We start from the raw sequence: 18,954 nt of genomic DNA, 5'->3' as shown, positions 1-18,954 counted from the left end.
TATGTTCAGGACGCCAAATCTCTTCAGCAGCGACTTATTGGATGGGCAGCCAGGCCCCTTTGGAGCCCTAGCTATGATTCGGAGTACTTTATGCTGTAGTTTCTGCAGTGGCTTGAGTGCAGTTTTACTGGCAGCCCCCCAACAGAGGATGCCATAATGTAACTTCGATTGGATTAAGGATTTAAAGAGTATCAGAAGAACCCATGCTGGCATGAAGCGCCCAAGGCTGTAGAACAGGCCGCACTTCGGTGATAATTTAGTTTCTAGGGACTGAATATGACTCTTCCAGGACATGTTCGAGTCCAGTAAAACTCCGAGATATTTGGCATTATCTGTGTTGGAAACGGGCTGACCAGCGATATTAACGGTTAGGTTATTTTTTGAATTTACTGTCAGCAATTGCGATTTCGAGGCGTTTATGCAAAGGTTGTTCTGGGCCGTCCACTCATGGACTTTGAGCATTTGGTCACCAGTCAGGGCATCCAGCTCTGCCGTCGAAGATGCGGAAGAGAGGAGGTGAGTATCATCAGCGAACAGTGTGGTGTTCAATGAGGAGGTTTCAAAAATGTCGTTGACATATAAGGTGAAAATGACCGGTCCAAGTACTGAGCCCTGGGTCACACCACAGGTCACCGGGTGAGGAGAGGACAAGGTGTCTGAGATCGCAACCATTTGTTGGCGTCCAGTGAGGTAACTTTTCATGAGCTCAAGCTGCGGGCCCCGAAGTCCGTAACGCGCCAATTTCGAGATGAGAATTTTATGATCTACGCAGTCAAACGCTTTTTTTAGGTCGAGAAAAATGCTACATCCCACATTTCGCTTCTCTGAGATATCATAGTACTGTTCGGCCACTGTTAGGAGGGCATGAGCGGTTTGGTGTTTGTTTCGGAAGCCAAATTGTTGAGGGGAAATGACAGACATTTTGGCGAGGAATGAGGACAGGCGGGAGAGGAGCAACTTTTCGAATACAATCCCGATGCATGGGAGAACGGATATCGGACGGTAGTTGGTGACATTAGTTCTATCCCCAGCTTTGTGTACAGGGACTACTCTGGCTTTTTTTAGATAGCTTGGGTAGACTCCATTTTCTATCATGAAGTTGAAAAAATGGGCCATATATTGACCGATATGGAGGCTTATCATTTTTAAAAACCGTGATGGGATTTGGTCATAGCCGTCGGCCTTGTGCGATTTCAGTTTGTGGATGGCTACTTCTACTTCGTATTTGGTCGTAGGTTCAAGCACAATTGACTGGGATATCGATCTCACCTCTGACCTGGCCGACACAGGTTTTGTAATAGAAGAAGCAATATTTGGGCCTACGTTACAAAAATATTCATTGAAGTGATAACGAAGTTTTCAGTCAGCATAAGGGCAGTCCTTTACGGCCAAGGTTTTCTCGCTGCCGATCGTTCTGGCACACTTCTTGGAGTCGTATGTTACATGACCTAAAACTTATTTATATGTCTTGGTGCGTCGTGGCGCGTTATAGCCAACGCTGATAAGCCCATTCCTATAAATATTACGCATTTCTACTTCAGGGAAGAGTACCCAATAATCAAAATATTTAGCGACATCAAATCGCGCCTTGCGTGAAAAATTTATGATGAAGATGCATAAATTTTCAAAAAATACTCTATAATTTATGCTAATTCACGAAATAATTTTGGACCCCCTTCGAGCTCCCCCCCAATTGGGAGGTTTTGGGTGCGGCAGTTTCGGCCCTGTGTATGTATGGTGCGTATGGATCTGGAAGCCTTTTGCACTGGCGGCGTTATTTTTTTGCATGTGCAAAAATACCAAAAATAGCTTATTTTTGGTTTTTAATTTTTATATTTTTGACAGTTTTGGCATCTGGTTCCCGAAATGCCAAAAATATCACGACGTGGATCGATCTCGCTTTCCGTCACATAGCCTATGTCAGGTCATTTTGTCGCTTGATGATGATGGTGTCTTTTTCTGTTATATATCTTCTTATACTTTTCATTCAGTGTGCATTGTGCAATGTGCATGCCTCCTCTTTGCATCGCCTATAGGCCAGGTGGATGTCTGATTTCAAAGACTACACACCACACCAAGTCGTTTCGATACGTTCCTATCTTTTCAATGTATCACAATCTTGTGGTGTATTGATCTGATAAAATTGTTAATAAAGTGAACTGAACTGAGGTATCGTTCCCGTGAGATGAATTTGTTTTCAAACCTTCTCGGCTATAAATATCGACTAGATAAATTCCCCTAAATCAAAGTGTACAATTTACATACGAAAGACGAATGATTGCTACTCACCTCCACCAGCAAGCATCTCGATATCGAAACTTCCTCCTGCGAGTTCTAGCCGCATCGTCTTGTGCGAATTGTCGAGCTCGTTATTTTGGATTTTTCGCTCCATCAAATATGCCGGACCTGATGTGTGGAACAGTATCCCGCCGGCCATCCGACAGTCGACGAGCATGTCCACATTCAAGTCGAAATACAAGCAATTACTACTAAATAAATACAGTCCATCCTCAAGATTACCGGACCACGACTGACCTATCGATCTCGCTTCCCATGACATGCCGCCCTATTTCTTGTCGCATTCTTTTTCTATACTATCTTCTTTACTTTCATTCAGTGTGCATGCCTCCTCTTTACATCGCCTAGGCCAAGGTGGGTGTCAGATTCCATAGACTACTCCTTGTCGCTTCGACATCTTCCTGTCTTTTCATTGTATCGCATTTTTGTGGTGTATTGAACTGATAAAATTGCTAATAAACCAATGATGATGATGATAATGACACCACATAAAATGATTTAGGCCTGCTCTAGATAGGGTCCTTAACCGGGTACGGAGCACCAAATCACGGGTACGAGATGCATTGTAGATTTAGGCCTAGGCACGCTATCAGTAGCCCAGAATTATTTTGCAAGCCATATAAAAGTGGAATATTTTCTGGGTGGATTTATTCAAGTAAGGCAGGGGTCACCAACACGCGGCCCGCGAGGTCATATTTTGCGGCCCGCGACTTGAGTCGAGATTTCGGAAGAAAGCTAAGAAAACCATTTGAAATGCTGAAATTGACTACGCAGTTTCAACATATTGTTGTTGTTGCTTCAAAATAAGCTATTCTTCTCTGCACAACATCAGTATTCGTCACTGGCTTTGGCTTTGGCGAGGGCAACAACATTCTATCGAGGGAGGATAAATCAGCTGATACGAATGGGTTGCGCATATTGCCTTGACGTGCAATGGCCCAAACACTGCCAAGACCGAGAAGCTTAGAAAACGGCTTAGGGCAGTGCAGGGATATCTAGAACTAGAACTAGAAGAACTAGAAGTTCTAGGTATCCCTGGGGCAGTGGCTCTCAAACTGTGGCCGTGGAGCTGCGGTCAACTGAAATTTTTTTTCGCGCTCCGCGCGATTTACATCAAATTCAAATTTTGTGTATAGTGCGGAATTCATATAATAGAATTCTCTCATTAACAGCTCTAATCTTCCATGCCATCAAACTATTCGTTGGGATTGCTGGCATTCTGGTTGCATTTTTTGATATTACGATAAGAGGGGAGTGAAAGTTTTCAGTATCATAAAGGGAGCATGTCTAAAAAAGTTTGAGAATCACTGGCTTGGGGCTCCCCCACAAGATCGCAAGCTTAACGTGGAGATGACCTTTCAGCTAGTTACGTATCTCGCTAGCCCCAATATCGATTGCTTAGTCGCTGAAAAGCGTTTCCATGTATCCTGGGCAGCTCAGAGTTCAAAATAGAATGAAATTGATGATAATGATTTTTTGTTGTATTTGTGTTCCTTTAGACTACCTCTTTTATAATAATCATTGAGTTATATTTTTCATCTGAACAAGTTACACACAATGTACAATGCGATAAGACACAATGCGACGTAATGATACAGATAGGATGTCGAACGACACGCTGTTGCGATCCTTTTAATCTAACATCCACCTCGGCCTAGAGTGCCCAATGTCAGGATGGTGTTTGTTTGTGGTCCCTTTTTCCGGTCCCTATGCCCTTCGCCCATGTTAGGTAGCACGGCGTTGTATTGACGTAGAGCAGTGGTTCTCAACCTTTTTGGCTTCGCGGACCCCTTTTGACCGTCACGGAGCCTCGCGGACCCCCTCAAGTTTTAGTTCAATTTTAGCTCTATTATGGTGCAACCTTCATCTGTATTGTGCAAATATGAACTGTAGGCTTGTGATAAACAACAAAATCATGATTTTTCTTGAAAATAACATCATACTATTGGTGTAGAAATTGGTAGAACTTTATTATTTCAAAGCAAATTTTGCTGCTGTATTTCTTGAAGTACATGGTCGTGTCTTGAAAATCCGCGTCCTCGTTTTGATATGAATGAGGATGGCTGAAAACCATTTCCGCAAATATAGATGGAGGCTGATGCAGTATAAACGCATAACGCTTCCGACGATACTTTTGATGTGATCGCAACATTTATGGCACCAAAATGAAAAAAAAAACATATTTTATGAACATATAACGTCCAGCATTTATCGCAGGGACGGGCAACATACGGACCGCGGGCCGGATCCGGCCCGCAGAGAGTTCCTACCGTCAAAGTGAAATCCTAATGTAATAGAGTATAGACACATTTTATGCGCCAAATAATGGAACCATGTTTTCCAACCTGAGAAAGACTCTCATGAAACGACTTGTTCTGTTCGGGTTTACATATACATTTACGAGCATACATTTTCGACCATGAACAATTGAACATTAACAAGACAAGGCTGCATACCAATATAACTGGTGATATAAATTTCAAGGTTGGAGCGTAATGCTTTGATAGAAACGAAACACTCCTTGTTCATCAAAAAACAGCTTTGTAGATAGGACATCCGCAATAAGAATGCGCCAAATCTGATAGTCGAGCTTCAAAAGCAGCTATATCATCGGGTTCATTTCAATATGAATATACTATTCAATTGTATATTGAAGTTATGTACCTCCAAGAAGCTGTTCAAATAGTGGTTATGTCTATCACAGGATAAAATGGATTTCGTGGTGAGGTTTTAATCCCTGCATTGGGAAAAATTAGGGAAATACTTCGGAAATTTTTATTTCAAACGACTGTTCACTAATGTGATGAGACTGACAACTTCAAATCGAAAAGGCATAACGAAGTCCCCCTGATTGACCTTATTATCTCCATATTTTTATTTTGTCAACAAACCTCAACAAAACGTCTCTAAACAGCAGTATGTTTGTATCGGCAAGTTATTGGAAAATTGGCAATGAAAATGAATTTCCACACTATACGATAGTTCATGTCAAATGATTATTATGATGATATGAGTCATGAGGTTTTAGCAGTTGTGGTGCGAAACTGCCTCATGCTTTCTCAAATTAATAAATAAAATAAAAATTACGTTATCAACCATTTTAAAAATTTAGAGGTCTCGCGGACCCCCTGAAATTGCTTCGCGGACCCCTAGGGGTCCGCGGACCCCCGGTTGAGAACCACTGACGTAGAGTTTTAAAACGTGGTTTACTATAGTTTATAACGATATTGAATTCGTAGGCCAGCTGCCGCTACGAAATTTGAAAAGTGGCCCGCGACCCGTTTTGAGTTGACGACCCCTAACTAAGGGATTTTCTTATCACTAGGCGCGATTTATTATCGATGGTCTTTTTGACCATCAGAAGTTGAAGAAAGAAGTGCTGAAAATGGACAGGGGGTACGAGAGGTATATATTGAAAGCTCAACGGGTACGAGCGAGAATACATGGTTAAGAAACACTGCTATAGGCATAGAGAATATCGTGAGGATAGTATGGCAAGCATAACAACTATAGTTATATATTTATAATTTTAGATATTGTGATAACAGTGAAGAAGATGTAGGATTCTGCACAATTGCAACCTAATAGCATTTCTCAGACAACACCGACGTGACCTACTTTGTAGTAATTCCAGTACTGTCGTAAATGTTATTTTTCGGTCAACGTTGCGTTATAACGTGTACCTTCAAACTGTCTGCAAAAATAGCCTAAGGGCCAGCATGCTGCAGAGCCTTGATTGGGCGATGTCCAGGCTGTAGAGAACGGAATGTATGCCAAATCGGTGGTCAAGTTTTTTGGCGGCAATTCGATTCGAGAACTTTCCACGGGAATCGCGTGGCGCTATTGATTGAATTCAGTGACTGTATCGATGCTATTCTCGCGTTATCCGTATCATATAATTCCGGCTGCTCTGGGTTACGGTGTTAAACACGCTTATGTATGTATGTAATGCTGTATGCACGAGTAACTGAAGAGCAAATGACGCATATATGGTAGCCGAGCGACCGACATAACTGTAAGCTAGTTAGAGCTGACCACGTTGCCGTAGTCGCTTTATCGCATCGAGGAGTCATGAGCAGGAAGCGTGTTCAGAATCGCTCTGTGCACGGTTAATAGCCACAGAACATTTCCCTATAGCTATAGTCGTCAACGATTTGGAAAATGCCTTACTATGTTAGTATTACGGACGCCTATACTCGCCGCAATTGTTATTCTGGCCAGTTGATTATTTTGAATGAAAATTTATGTTGACATAGGGAGCCAGGAGATATAAGTGTAGTTGGTATCTATTAACCAAGATAACCTGCCTGGTGCTTGATGAAATTGTGAACCATTGCTTATTACTAACAGGACTTGCGATAGTTGTATATCAGCATAGCCGCCAGGAATGAATCGGAACATTTTCTAGCTATCATGGCAGTTCATCATCATCGGTTCGATTCAGTCGATTGTAAAATCATCGTACTTGTGCTCAAGAACTGTCAGACCGATACAGTCCACAGAAGCGTCAGTGCGAAGCGGTAAACTGTAAACATACTGCAATAAACTCTCGAACTTCTCAGAATTGACACGCAGGGCGAATTTAGCAGATGATTGAGACTACGGGTCATATCAGTCTGCGGTTTAAAGCTGTCGCGCTGAAACCATTTCATTATACACCGCAAAAGGGATTTCGTGGCATTGTCAAGTCAGTTGCTGGGAATTGGTACGTTACGATTGGACTTTGACGAGAAATAATATACGAGATTTCTTGAAAGTACGGTAGAGCAGTGGTTCTCAACCTTTTTCGCCTCGCGGACCTGTAAAATTTCAAAAAATGTCTGGCGGACCGGTGAACTGTCAAAATTGAAATGAAGCCAAAATGTAAAGTATGCAACCGTTTTTGGCAATTATATGATGCTAGAGAGTGACATTTTGAGGGTTTTGATCGTATTTAATAATGTTCATGATGGCATCCATGTGATTTTATGGTAGTGAGTCTGCCAAGTCGAGGTAAAATTGCCTTGTCCAGATAAACGTGCTACCGCGCTGAGAGTCGTTTACAGTCTTTCGCGCCAAAGGCCGTGGGTTTAAACGGCCACGCCAACTCAATACCGACCGACAATATCAAGAGAAGAGGCGTATCGGAGTCGAACCAAGCACCTTTTCGTGCTACCTTGCTCATTGCCCACTGCCACCAGACGCAGGCTACTCCGGCAACTGCGAATACAGTGCGTGCCGCAAGAAAACACATTACAGCAGCTATACCGGCCATCCGCAAATCCGGGCCGAAAAAGCACTTCGTCAGCCCACCCCCGAAAACGTTGATCTTGGGGCCCCACAGGGCGATAACCCAAACTTCCGGGGGCTTCGCCCCAAGACCCTGCACTTGGGTGGATGTTTTCACCTGTACTGTGATCACGTCCATTCTACTGAGCGTAAGCAGAGGGTTTACTTATAGCTTATCGCGACAATTTTCGATCATTCACGACTGAGGCGCTTTTCTCGCGGTTGAATTTTAGGCCCAAATTTCGGAGCCCCATATGTTAACCTAAGCTTCCATATGTGTGGATACGTCGTGGTGCGGCAATGGCTGACGCCGAAATGCCTATAAATCATGCGTATTTCTCGGAGAAGGGCACCTAATAAGCAAGACATTTAGGGGCACTAAATCGTGCAAAGCCCGAAAAGAAATTGAAAAACGTTGGAAAAAGTTTCAAATAAAACGCTATGATTTATATTCATTTGCGAAATAACTTTAGGCCCTTTTCAAGCTCGGCCCTTCTCCAATTGGGCGGCTGGGGGTGTCCCAGTTACGGCCCTGCACAAAATAAATGAATCGAAAATCAATGATCAAACTGCGCTGCTTAGCGATGAGTGAGCTCGTATCTGTTCTGTATTTGTCGCTCGCATGTCGTCAAATGAAACGTCTTGTACTTTAAGTCAAATCGAACATGTTTCTAGCCCTAATTTTACCTCACGAAGTTTTGAATCAGTTTAAAATTAGATGTTTTATTTATTTTATCAAAGGACAACCCTTCAACATTGCATCTTGAAATTAAAGTATAACATTGTAATATTCCTCGCGGACCGGCAGGAATGTCGTCGCGGACCGGCACCGGTCCGCGGACCGGCGGTTGAGAACCACTGCGGTAGAGTACGGAATTACGCTAGTTTTGTCGTACCATACTACTTTTCATTTCGGAATCCGCCAATCAAGGTTTCAAGGCTTCAGCAGTATCGAAACTATAATACTCGTTGATAAATTAACTTTCAGTGGTGAGAAGCGAATAATTTCAGTACTCGAAAAAATCGTCTTTTACTACTCGACTCGAATCATTAAAATTTATGCTCGATTCAGACTCGAGTACTCGAATCATTGTGCCCAGCCCTATTTATAATACGAAAAGCTGTCGTGGTGCGATCACTGCGATGAACGATGGATCTTATTCTAACATACCATTCCAGTTCCCTGCTCGGTTGCACCTAGGTATAAGAACCAATATACGGTCGTCAATACTCACATAGACTTGTACCGGGGCCTACGATATCGCTTGTACAGTACATTGTACGATGTACATAATGTACAAACTACCAATCCAGTTGCTGATGGTGAACTAACTACCTTTTCAAGTAGTTCTAGTTCTATTTACTTTCGGGTTTTGGAAAGTGAGTACTTCTAATTCTATAGTTGTAGTTGCGCATTTTAAAAATAACTTAGCTGTTGAAGAAATAGAAAACGTCGTTTGGCATGAATCGTGATACCGTAGTGCTGCCGTGTGATATTCTTGCAGCCAGCATTGCTAGCTCAGAGTCATCACGACTTACAGTGGCGTCCCCAGGGGAGGATTTGGGGGGTCGGAATCTGCTCCATTTCAAACTCGAAACCACGTTCTTTTAAAATGCCGATTCTGTCTACTTTATTTTTAGCTAATTTGCAATTTGGTAACTCGTATTATCGTATTGTCAGTTGGTTGTGTTTTAGTTAGTTACGTGCGGATTTTTGAAGGTCGTTCGTTGTAGCTCTAGCTCTAGTTGCGCAGTTCGAAGATAAAGTAGTTAGTACAAGTCTGGCCTGTAATCGTACCAAAACAATGCTTCGTTCTTTTCATTGTTTTACAACGCCAAAGTGACAGTCGGTTGAGAACGAACGAATGCTGGCTGCTTGCTCAGAATAAATCTATCGACAATGCCCAATCGCCGTTGCTCAAATTTATTATTACTCTTTCTCGCCGCGGCGCCTATTTCAAAGCCCTATTCCTTGATGATGAATATTCAACTTCCTGTTGCGTCGGAGATAGGTCGTTAAAGATGAAGTTACCTTTCGACGGTGAGATTACGCAAAGCCTATATGTCGTATTTTCGACTTGCAGGACTGGTTCATACGTAACTTAACGTAGTGAGACTGATCATGACGGATACAACTTCTACGATTGCCGTTTCAACTGCAGCGGGGAACTACACCGGTGGAACTCATTATGCAAAACTCGACACCATCGATATCGTGACTATCGTTCTGTATTTTGTATTCGTCGTTGCTGTTGGACTCTATGTAAGTGAATTTGTAGAATCTGCGTGTTCAATGTTCAGTTCACTGTGTCTTGGCTTGATCCTCTCCTCACACAATTAAGCGATACTCAACCTTCTACAAAAACGTCTTGTGAATGTTAGTTACGTAACCGAGTATGAATGCAGAATATTGTGAACGAAAAGGAATGAAATTGACCGGGGTTGAACACGAGGACCCGCGTCATTACATGATATAAAAGCATATATTCGATAGTTCCACCTTCTAGCATCTGTCATGCTACGTATATCCACTTTGTGATGATTGCGAGCTGTCTAATGATTTTGACATGTGTAGGCGGTAGGCCTACCCCTTTGTTTGGCAGCAGATTGTCGAAGGCTAAGTCCTTTTTATACAGCCAATAAAAATCTTTTTCTTCCGTGAAAGAGGCGAGTGAATCCACGGCTAATTTCAACGTGCATCAGAAAGTGTAAATTAGGGAATGTGGTTAACCAGACACTCGATTCCGTGGTTTATAAGCATTTCCAGTATACTATTTCGACTTTCTTTTGATATATTAGGAAAGCTCACGTTACAAGGTAACGAATGCAATTATGCAACAGATTTTGTCGGATGAAGGATAACGCACAAATAATCGCAAATTGGCAATTGGGCATTTACAAGATACGATTCATCTACCAGCGCTACCAGATTGTTTCGACATATTTTGGCCTGACTTATCACATCGAAATCCAGTAAAAGGTGCGCATTTTGCTATTGTGTTTCACCGAACCGTGAAACTTTCGATACGGAATGTGTATACTATGTTACAGTGATGTGTAGTACTATGTAGCATAGGCGCCGAACGCTAATTTTCCTTAGGTATGCGGGTTCGATGACGTCACAAAGGAATGACGTCATAATTTGACGGAATTGATAATTAGGGTTAATGTAGCATCAATTCATGAGGGTTAAATGCATGCGTAAATGCCGATTATACAATCGCCTCGTGTTAACGAACTTGCGCGTATGTTAAGCTTGTCAACGAGTCCGGAAGTGCCGTAAATTAGCGAGTCCCTGATCGCTCGCGAACAATTAAATACGACTCTTATGAACGCGTATTACGTAACCTGGGCAACGATTTGCGCAAGGCAAAATTTCCGAGTTGTTATGGAATCTGTTCTATAATGGCACCGATTTCAGGTTGTTCAAACCTTTCTCGTCTTTTATAACTCAAGCCTTGACACACATCTTCTGATAGTTATGTTTAAGTATTAGCGGAATTCAATTACGCATGCACGGCGCCCGCACAATCGCACATGTCTGCGGACGTTCGATGTCATTCAGTTTAGTGATGTCACTCTTTAATCACAATCGCTAATTAGCATACATCTAACGGCATCGTCTCCAAGCCATCGAGAGATTGGAGCAAACGCATGCTAGGCTAGAGACGCGATAGTTGGCCACTGGCCACTGGCCAGTGATGAACTGATGATATCTTTCGTACCAGGCCTGTTGTAGATGCGATTGTGTAGGCAAGCGATGGTATCGTGCGCGCCAATGCTGATGCGATAGTGCAGGCTAGCGATGGTACAGTACGCACCGGACCTACTGCTGATGTGATTTTTCAAGCCAGTGAAACTAGGCTTGTTGGAGACGCGACAAATCAGGCAAGCGTCCCAAGCGGCGCACGGCAATCAATGACATAATTTGGCGCTCATCTCAGCGGGAAATCGCGTCGCGTTACATTTTGCACAGACGAATCTCGCTAATTGGCAACACGCGCGCAGCAGATTACCTCGCTCACATAAGCGGCAGCAGGTAATGTCGTAAACGGAAATACATTGCGATTTGTTCTAAATAACACAATCGGGGTTTATGCCGATTCATGCCAAACCGAATTCTAGGTATGCCGCATACCTAACAAAATGTCTAGGTATGCGTGGCATACCTTGCATACACAGGTTCGGCGCCTATGCTATGTAGATGTTAATCACCCGATGGGTTCGAATTATCAATAAATTGACCGCGGTTATAGGCCTATATATATATATCGACTTTCAATTAAATAAAAAAGCAAAAGAAAACAGGAAACAAAAGAACATCAAGATAATCAGTTTTGGGTCCTTGTTAAGCGGGTTATAGGCCTATACCCGCTGAAATGAAGCGGCAGCACCATTCGTATGTACTGTACAACACTGTACGTACAGTGTACACTACAGTCTCAAGCAGCATCCCGATTCACATCCCATGTCGTTGACGGTATATCTGAATTACATATGCTACCATATCGCATCACGTTGAACGATTTAGCAATTCGACCATGAAGACATTCAGAACTATTCGCGTTAAATTCGGTTATTTAATTATCACTGGCATTTAGAACGAGTTGAATTGTGCAGGCGTCTATTTTGGAATTCCATTCGCCCAACGCCCTAAGCCACTCGAACGGTATATAGCGAATCGAGGTTTTATGCCGTTGAATGTTTTTGGCAACAGCGTAGACATCTCTGGAACTCCTTCATGTGCGATAACTCACCATTGGGTATACGATGGGCGTAGCAACCCACCGATCACCCCGTGTACACTGTACAATCAACTGCCCCACTTCGCGCTCGGGTACAACAGACACATAATATTCACAGAGAAGTCAATAGCACACGCTTATCCTAAAGTTACCGTCGAGTCGTCGCTCTGGTGTGCTCGTCGTTCAGCGTTCTACACAATGGAGATATCTACTGCGCAGCGAGGCGTGTGGGTTATTTCCCACGAATTTGATATCACCAATGCTTTCAAATAGACATCCTAGGATCCAAGAAGTATTACTCAGGCCTCGTCCGCGTCAGGACCTGTCAACAATTCGCTATAATTTAATCACCATACTTGAACAAGGACATCTGAAAAGGTGGACCATCGTCTAGTCACGACGTAAATTTCTTTTCACAAATCCAGGAGTTGAAATGTAACGAGTCGGTCGTTTTCAGGGGCGTAAAAGCTGTTACAAGTTCGAACACATTGAAGTGCGATATGAGATACATCTGACTTTATAGTCATAAATTCCATCAGTCAACGCCAAAATCTGGCAAGGAATAAGCGCTTGTCCAATTCCTGACGAAGCAAAGAGCGTCAACGGGGCGATATCGCTTCATCAATGGCGATCGTCATGGGCTGAATCCCGTCGATAATACTAGATACCCACGAAAATCGTAAATATAATTTATGTTCTTATTCACAAATCATATATTAATCGTACGTGTCGCAAGGAACGTCCGGTATTTTGAACAGCAAATCGTACTGTACCATTATTTATTCATACGTTTTACAGCAACGGATGATAGGCTTATCTTCCGTACAACGCTGGAACGGATGTGAAAAATTGATGTTACGATATAATCATACCATGCTGTGTGTTTACCATCCGTTTATCATCATTATTCGTTGATTTTCGCGTACACTCGTACAAGCTGGTGCATTCGCAGGCGGTTGCTGTATGATGACTAATTTATGGGTGATATTACATCGCTTTGCATCTGGGACGTTCGCTAATGCCGGCAGACATTTTCCCCTCAAGTTTCTATTCCAACTATTTGGAGCATGCGGTCTCGCCAGTAATTGCCGATATTCACGTCGACTGGAATGTTCGCGTACCAGACATAGAAACCACGTTGCTGGATCGCAATAAACGATGCCCTCAGCTACGGAATTCTGCTGGCATTGTTGCAGTGTTATTCATTTCCTCGACGTCACCAGTAAAACGCGATACTCAGCTTCCCCGCATAGTGTGTCTGCAGGACGCTGTCAGCCGCAGTTGACTGCGCTAATATAGGCCTACCTATCTATATATAAATGATGTATTATACATACATAGCGTGCTACATCCGATGCATCCCTTGAGACCATGTTGTTACGATACGAAATGTATATTAGCAGCACTCGAATTAGATGGTGCTATTCGTTATAGAATACCGTACCCTTATTTTGACGATTGTCTATTCTAACAGTGGATGGGATAGCGCTATGCGGACAAAGTACTGCCAAATTGCAGCTGATAGTTTCCGCTATTGGTCGGTTAATCCTGCGTAATCTGTCGAGGTTTTTTCCCTCATGGTATTATTGCGCATCGGCAATCCTTGGATTATGGTTTCAGAGCTCTCAGAGCTTCGCGTATCAATACTGCGCTTCGGTATATGGGTTGGTCTCCTGGTAACTTTCCATTGAGTAATGGAAGGAACCAAAAGGATTACGCCTGAACTGATGATAGACTCGACCTCCTGCGTACTGCGACTCACTGCTACTCCCGCAGTCTGAATCGATAAAAATTGATGCAAAAATTGATATAAAATTAGTGTGCAATATGCAGAAATGAACAATTGAACATATTTAATTCCTTGAAGCTTCTTTGTAAAGTCGATACATCTGAAATTTAAACACTGGAGGTGATTTTCTCTTACCAATTAATTTTGTCTACTCTAGGTCGAGGTCATTATCCTAGCTGATACGACGGGCTTGCAGATTGAACGAAAGTGCTTTTATAATAACCTAAAGAATCGATGCAATTGAAATGATATGTACAGTGTACATGTACACAGTAGGTTACACATAGTACAATGCTAGAGTTACAAATATCAGGAGTAACTGACTGTGGTGCTATCAAATTAAAATGGTTAGTCTAGGAAACTTGTTTGACCTATCTGTTCCATTGATTTTTGATTGTGAATCATTGCTTACTCTCCTGGCCTAGCTAGCGGAAAACAAACAGAATATTTGAAGACAATGTTGCAGACCTACCCATACGTGTGATGTGTAGAGGGAATGTGGGATGATTTGAATAACAAAACATCAATAGAAACCAAACCTCATAGCGACAATGCAGCATATAGCTGTATTGTATAGTCTGAAGATTTACGCAAGCTCCCGTGTTGTGAAGCTGTTGTCTGTTGTAACGTTCCCTCAAAGATACGCGCGTGCGCGGCAGCACAGAAAAATCTGTGCCGCGCACAAAAAAGCCGAAGTGATGACCTATTTTTAGTCGTTACTAGGGCTGGGCAAAATCGAGTACCTGAGTGATTCGATTCTGAATTACGTAAATAGCTTCGAGTCGAGTCGAGTAATCGAGTATCACTTATTATGACGTCACAACAGAATGTACTATGTCGAAGTTCAAATATGTACTTTTTATGCCACTACAAAGAACATAATGACTGTTATCCATCACATTAAAGATACTTTAGTATTTTTTCGACCTTACCGATTTCATTGCACTTGTTGATAATGTTGTGAGATGATCATGACTTCGAGAATGTGTAATTTCCAGTAGCGTTCGTAGCTTTATACTGTGTCCGGTATGCTGCGACACGGCCAATCAAGGTTTCAAGGCCTCCTCAGTGGAAAATAGTATCAACTCTATAATTCTCGTTAGTAAATTAACTTTCAGTTACGAGGAGCGTATATTTTAAGTACTCGAAAAATTAGTCTTTTACTACTCGACTCGAATTAGAATTAATACTCGATTCAGATTCGAGTACTCGAATCATTGTGCCCAGCCCTAGTCGTTACGCTCTGTAGTCCAAGGGACCGCGCCGTGGGTTAGTGGGTGTACGCAAAGTCGTGGAAAACTAGAGGGAGCATTGGTTGTCTGTCCTTGCTACGCCAGCTTACTTTTTTCTGCAATACTACATACCATGATACCAATAATTCATAGTTCTTCATTTGTCCACTTTTGTGTAGCCTATCTTTTAAGTGTCAAGCGCTTGCTATAAGCTGTGATGTGAATAGTAAAATAATGCAATTTTGCAAACAGGTTATGAGTATCAGAGTTGGCTACTTCACTACCAGTCCTTAAGTGGCAAGTACTTTTCTTCAAAGTTTTAAATTTTGTCAAGTATACTGTACTAAACGTATCATTGAAATCACATGATTTTTATCGATGAAATTACATGATTTTTATCGATGAATTTGTCACAGTCACCAAGCATAGTATGAATATGAAGCCAGTCGTGATTACTGAAGACAGTAGGCCTACTGTAACATTGTGCATTGTCAACAAAGATGAGACTGGTGTCTTGAAAGTCGCTGGTTGTTGGCAAGAAAATGCCTGATGAGAAAGCACTGTTTCAGGTAGGCCTACTCTTCAGAGTCCTCCATTTCTAATTTTTGGAGTAGTCTTACACCGTCTTGTGGGTCACTGCTTTTATTTGTCCTTCAATAAATTTTTTTGTAACACTTTGAAACTATAGCTGGAGTAGGCTACATATGAAACCACTCAATTTTCAATTAACATTGAAGCTGTTTTGGTCTTACTTGAACGGTTCTCCGTTCTACTACTTGTATTTGTATTGATTCTGTGCAGCATCACTACACCAGCTATACGTCGACTTCTAATCAGACCACACCATTTTTAATTTTTGATATGGTTCTGGGCATATTTTAACTACTGAGTACTTCTACTCATGTTTCAATGAAATTTTGCAGGCCAGCATTTCACAGCATCACTATTTGAGTGGCATCAGTGAACAACGACTTCGTCTCACATATATAAAGTGTATCCTTTTCTATTTTCAGGCCATGTGTCGATCGAATCGTGGCACAGTCACTGGTTATTTCCTTGCTGGGCGATCCATGATATGGGTTATGGTAAGTGAAAAGTGAAAAAAAAGTGAAATTTTTGCCATGTCACCGCGGCATAAATTTTTGATATTTATCAGAAATTCTAAATATTAAATTCGTGATCTGTTGTTGCAACCGGATTTAATTCCGATCAAGTCTAGCAATATTGAAGTATTTGAAAGTACAATTCCTTCCACTCCATAATTGTGCAACTACTTCTAGTATATTATTATATTCAACGATACGTGAATTTCTACTCGCTTTGTGAAGAATTAGTTGATTTCAAGAATGCTACATCTGTTTTGTAGGTTGGCGCCTCCCTGTTTGTCAGCAATATTGGAAGTGAACATTTCATCGGCCTCGCAGGATCAGGAGCTGCTGTTGGTCTTGGGGTTGCAGCCTGGGAAATAAACGTATGGTATATTTTTCAAATCACATAGCTATGTCTACGAAATCCCAGTGTTTCCAATGCAATTGCTTTTATAGTGGATGGAATTTTCAGGCATCTATGGTTGGTGCTGTTCTTTTGTCTCAGATGGCTTTTCGTATTTGACTAGTTTACCAATGCAAAATCAAAGTCATCGGTTTCAATTAATAACAAATGGACCGTGTATCGATAAGAATGGTCTCAATACCAAAATGATATAGCTCCTATATAATGACCATGGAAAATATCCTTTATGTTACTGATCTTTTTACCCCATTCTCTCATGATGTTGCTGGAATCTAAATTGCACACAACAACTAAATCCGCTTTTGACTTTACCTATATATCAGCTAGTTGAATACAACTCGCTGATTTTCTCCTAATGGACACAATTCCAGTGCACCAACAAACTTTCTATGAGGCCCAAAAGCACTTGATTCTTTAAAAGCCGGAGTTTGGGAATATTGCGCATGGATAAGGTCTGAATTGAAGGGATTAGTTTGATTTTTACTTTTTTGTGCTGTTTTCCACATACAAATTATATCTTGAGTGTTATACAAATTCATTAGCAATAATAGATTACAGTTTTTGTCAGATGGTGGGTAGATTTATAATGTTGAATTGACTCTTTTGCAGGCTCTCATGATTTTGCAACTCCTGGGATTCGTTTTCGTTCCGGTTTATATTGCAGGAGGGGTAAATTTTCATAGTTTTCATTAATGCAGTATTTAGCGCATATGTGCCGACCATTATGGAGTTGGAAGATGGGAAGATCAGACAAGATTTAGCTAACCTACATGCACACACTGAAATACCTTACACGTTGTATGTAAAAGTAATCTTGATTTTACCTTCAGATTCTATTATAAAATTTGATCCATTTAAAACGTACCACTGGACAGCTTCTTAGCTTCTTCCAAAGCAGCGGCTGGTTCTTATCCTAACATGATGCTCAGATACTGGTAACTTCCCACCAATGGTACTTATACGCAGCAGTGACCATTTCGAACTTGTATTTCTGCAATTCTTCCATGAATCTTATATTATGCTGAATTGCTTCGTTAGATTCTTCTGTATAAGGAGATGAACACCGAGAATTTACCAATGATAGTAGGGTATATGGAAAAATTCACCTGCCCAAATTTACTCTGAATATCTATCTGTTGACCTTGATTGATATGAGAGCGTTATTTTCATATGTCAATGTAGTTGTTCAATAAAGTATTGAAAAAAGAGGAAAATGATTTTAAGGGTAAATGCCACTAGACACCAGCTTAGTGTATCAAGCGACATAGAATACTCTCAATTAATGTAACAGGAAAATGTACTCGTGTAAAAATGATGGCTGCTTGTACATTGTGGTTTTACACGAGCTAATGCTTGGTAGTAGTAATATACACTGCTTTGTCATTTCCTTTTAACCACAAATCGGCTGGCTTATTACGTAGCTGTCAAAGTCATTCTTTCAGAAGTTTGCATTCATTCACAACATTTCCAATAATCCATAGTCGGGATAGCGCTATGCGCACAAATTCACTTCAGATCAATACGCAGGAAAGAATTAAGATACTTGAATGTAGTTAGTTGATTAGTAAACATGCTCATCAGACTTGTTGACACGTAATCATATAATATATAGACCAGTGGTTCTGAACCGGGGGTCCTCGAAGCATTTTCAGGGGGTCCGCAAAGCCTCAAAATAGTTGACAACATAATTTTTATTTTTTCAAATTCGGAAAATCACGAGGATGTTTCGCTTCATTACTAGTAAAACTCCAAAGCTCACATCAACAGAATGGCCGTCTGAGATGAAATATAAGTAAGGTCAATCACGGTGACTGCGAAATGTTTACAAAAATCCATTTTCTCCTGTGATATAAAATACAATAATCCATAATAACTTCAAGATAAGCTGATAGATAAAAAATGACCAGGCTTGACGTTATATGTTCAATAAATAAAAATTGGGTGTCAAATTTGGGACCGTATGCAATGATACCCAAATGTGTCGTCGGATGTGTTACGCGTCATCATTACATTCGCCACCACCTATATTTGTGGAAATGGATTTTCAGCACTAGTTAATATCAAATCGAAAGCGCAGATTTTCAAGACACGACCACGTATTTCAAGAAAT

At 41.4% G+C, this 18,954-nt stretch overlaps 1 protein-coding gene across 3 annotated transcripts in view; it reads left to right on the top strand.

The window, feature by feature from the left end:
- The first annotated feature begins 9,550 nt into the window (after positions 1-9,550).
- Positions 9,551-18,954, top strand: part of LOC145458078 (sodium/myo-inositol cotransporter-like) — a 34,802-nt gene continuing 25,398 nt past the window's right edge. The window contains exons 1-5 of one of the 3 annotated variants that reach the window (XM_080336392.1): positions 9,689-9,829; positions 10,408-10,546; positions 16,346-16,417; positions 16,699-16,803; positions 17,454-17,513. In XM_080336392.1, the coding sequence (XP_080192518.1) occupies positions 16,349-16,417; positions 16,699-16,803; positions 17,454-17,513 (234 nt within the window). In that variant the 5' untranslated portion in view covers positions 9,689-9,829; positions 10,408-10,546; positions 16,346-16,348. Of the gene's footprint in view, positions 9,830-10,407; positions 10,547-15,718; positions 15,902-16,345; positions 16,418-16,698; positions 16,804-17,453; positions 17,514-18,954 lie in introns of those variants that run through there. The other 2 variants (XM_080336390.1, XM_080336391.1) reach the window with 2 other exon arrangements.

The sequence above is a fragment of the Botryllus schlosseri genome, chromosome 15 (genome assembly GCF_051294905.1).
Source record: "Botryllus schlosseri isolate E-star chromosome 15, Bs_hap1, whole genome shotgun sequence".
In the NCBI taxonomy this organism is placed as follows: Eukaryota; Metazoa; Chordata; class Ascidiacea; order Stolidobranchia; family Styelidae; genus Botryllus; species Botryllus schlosseri.
The sequence above is the reverse complement of the archived record's forward strand: the minus strand, read 5'-3'. Positions and strand labels throughout refer to the sequence as shown.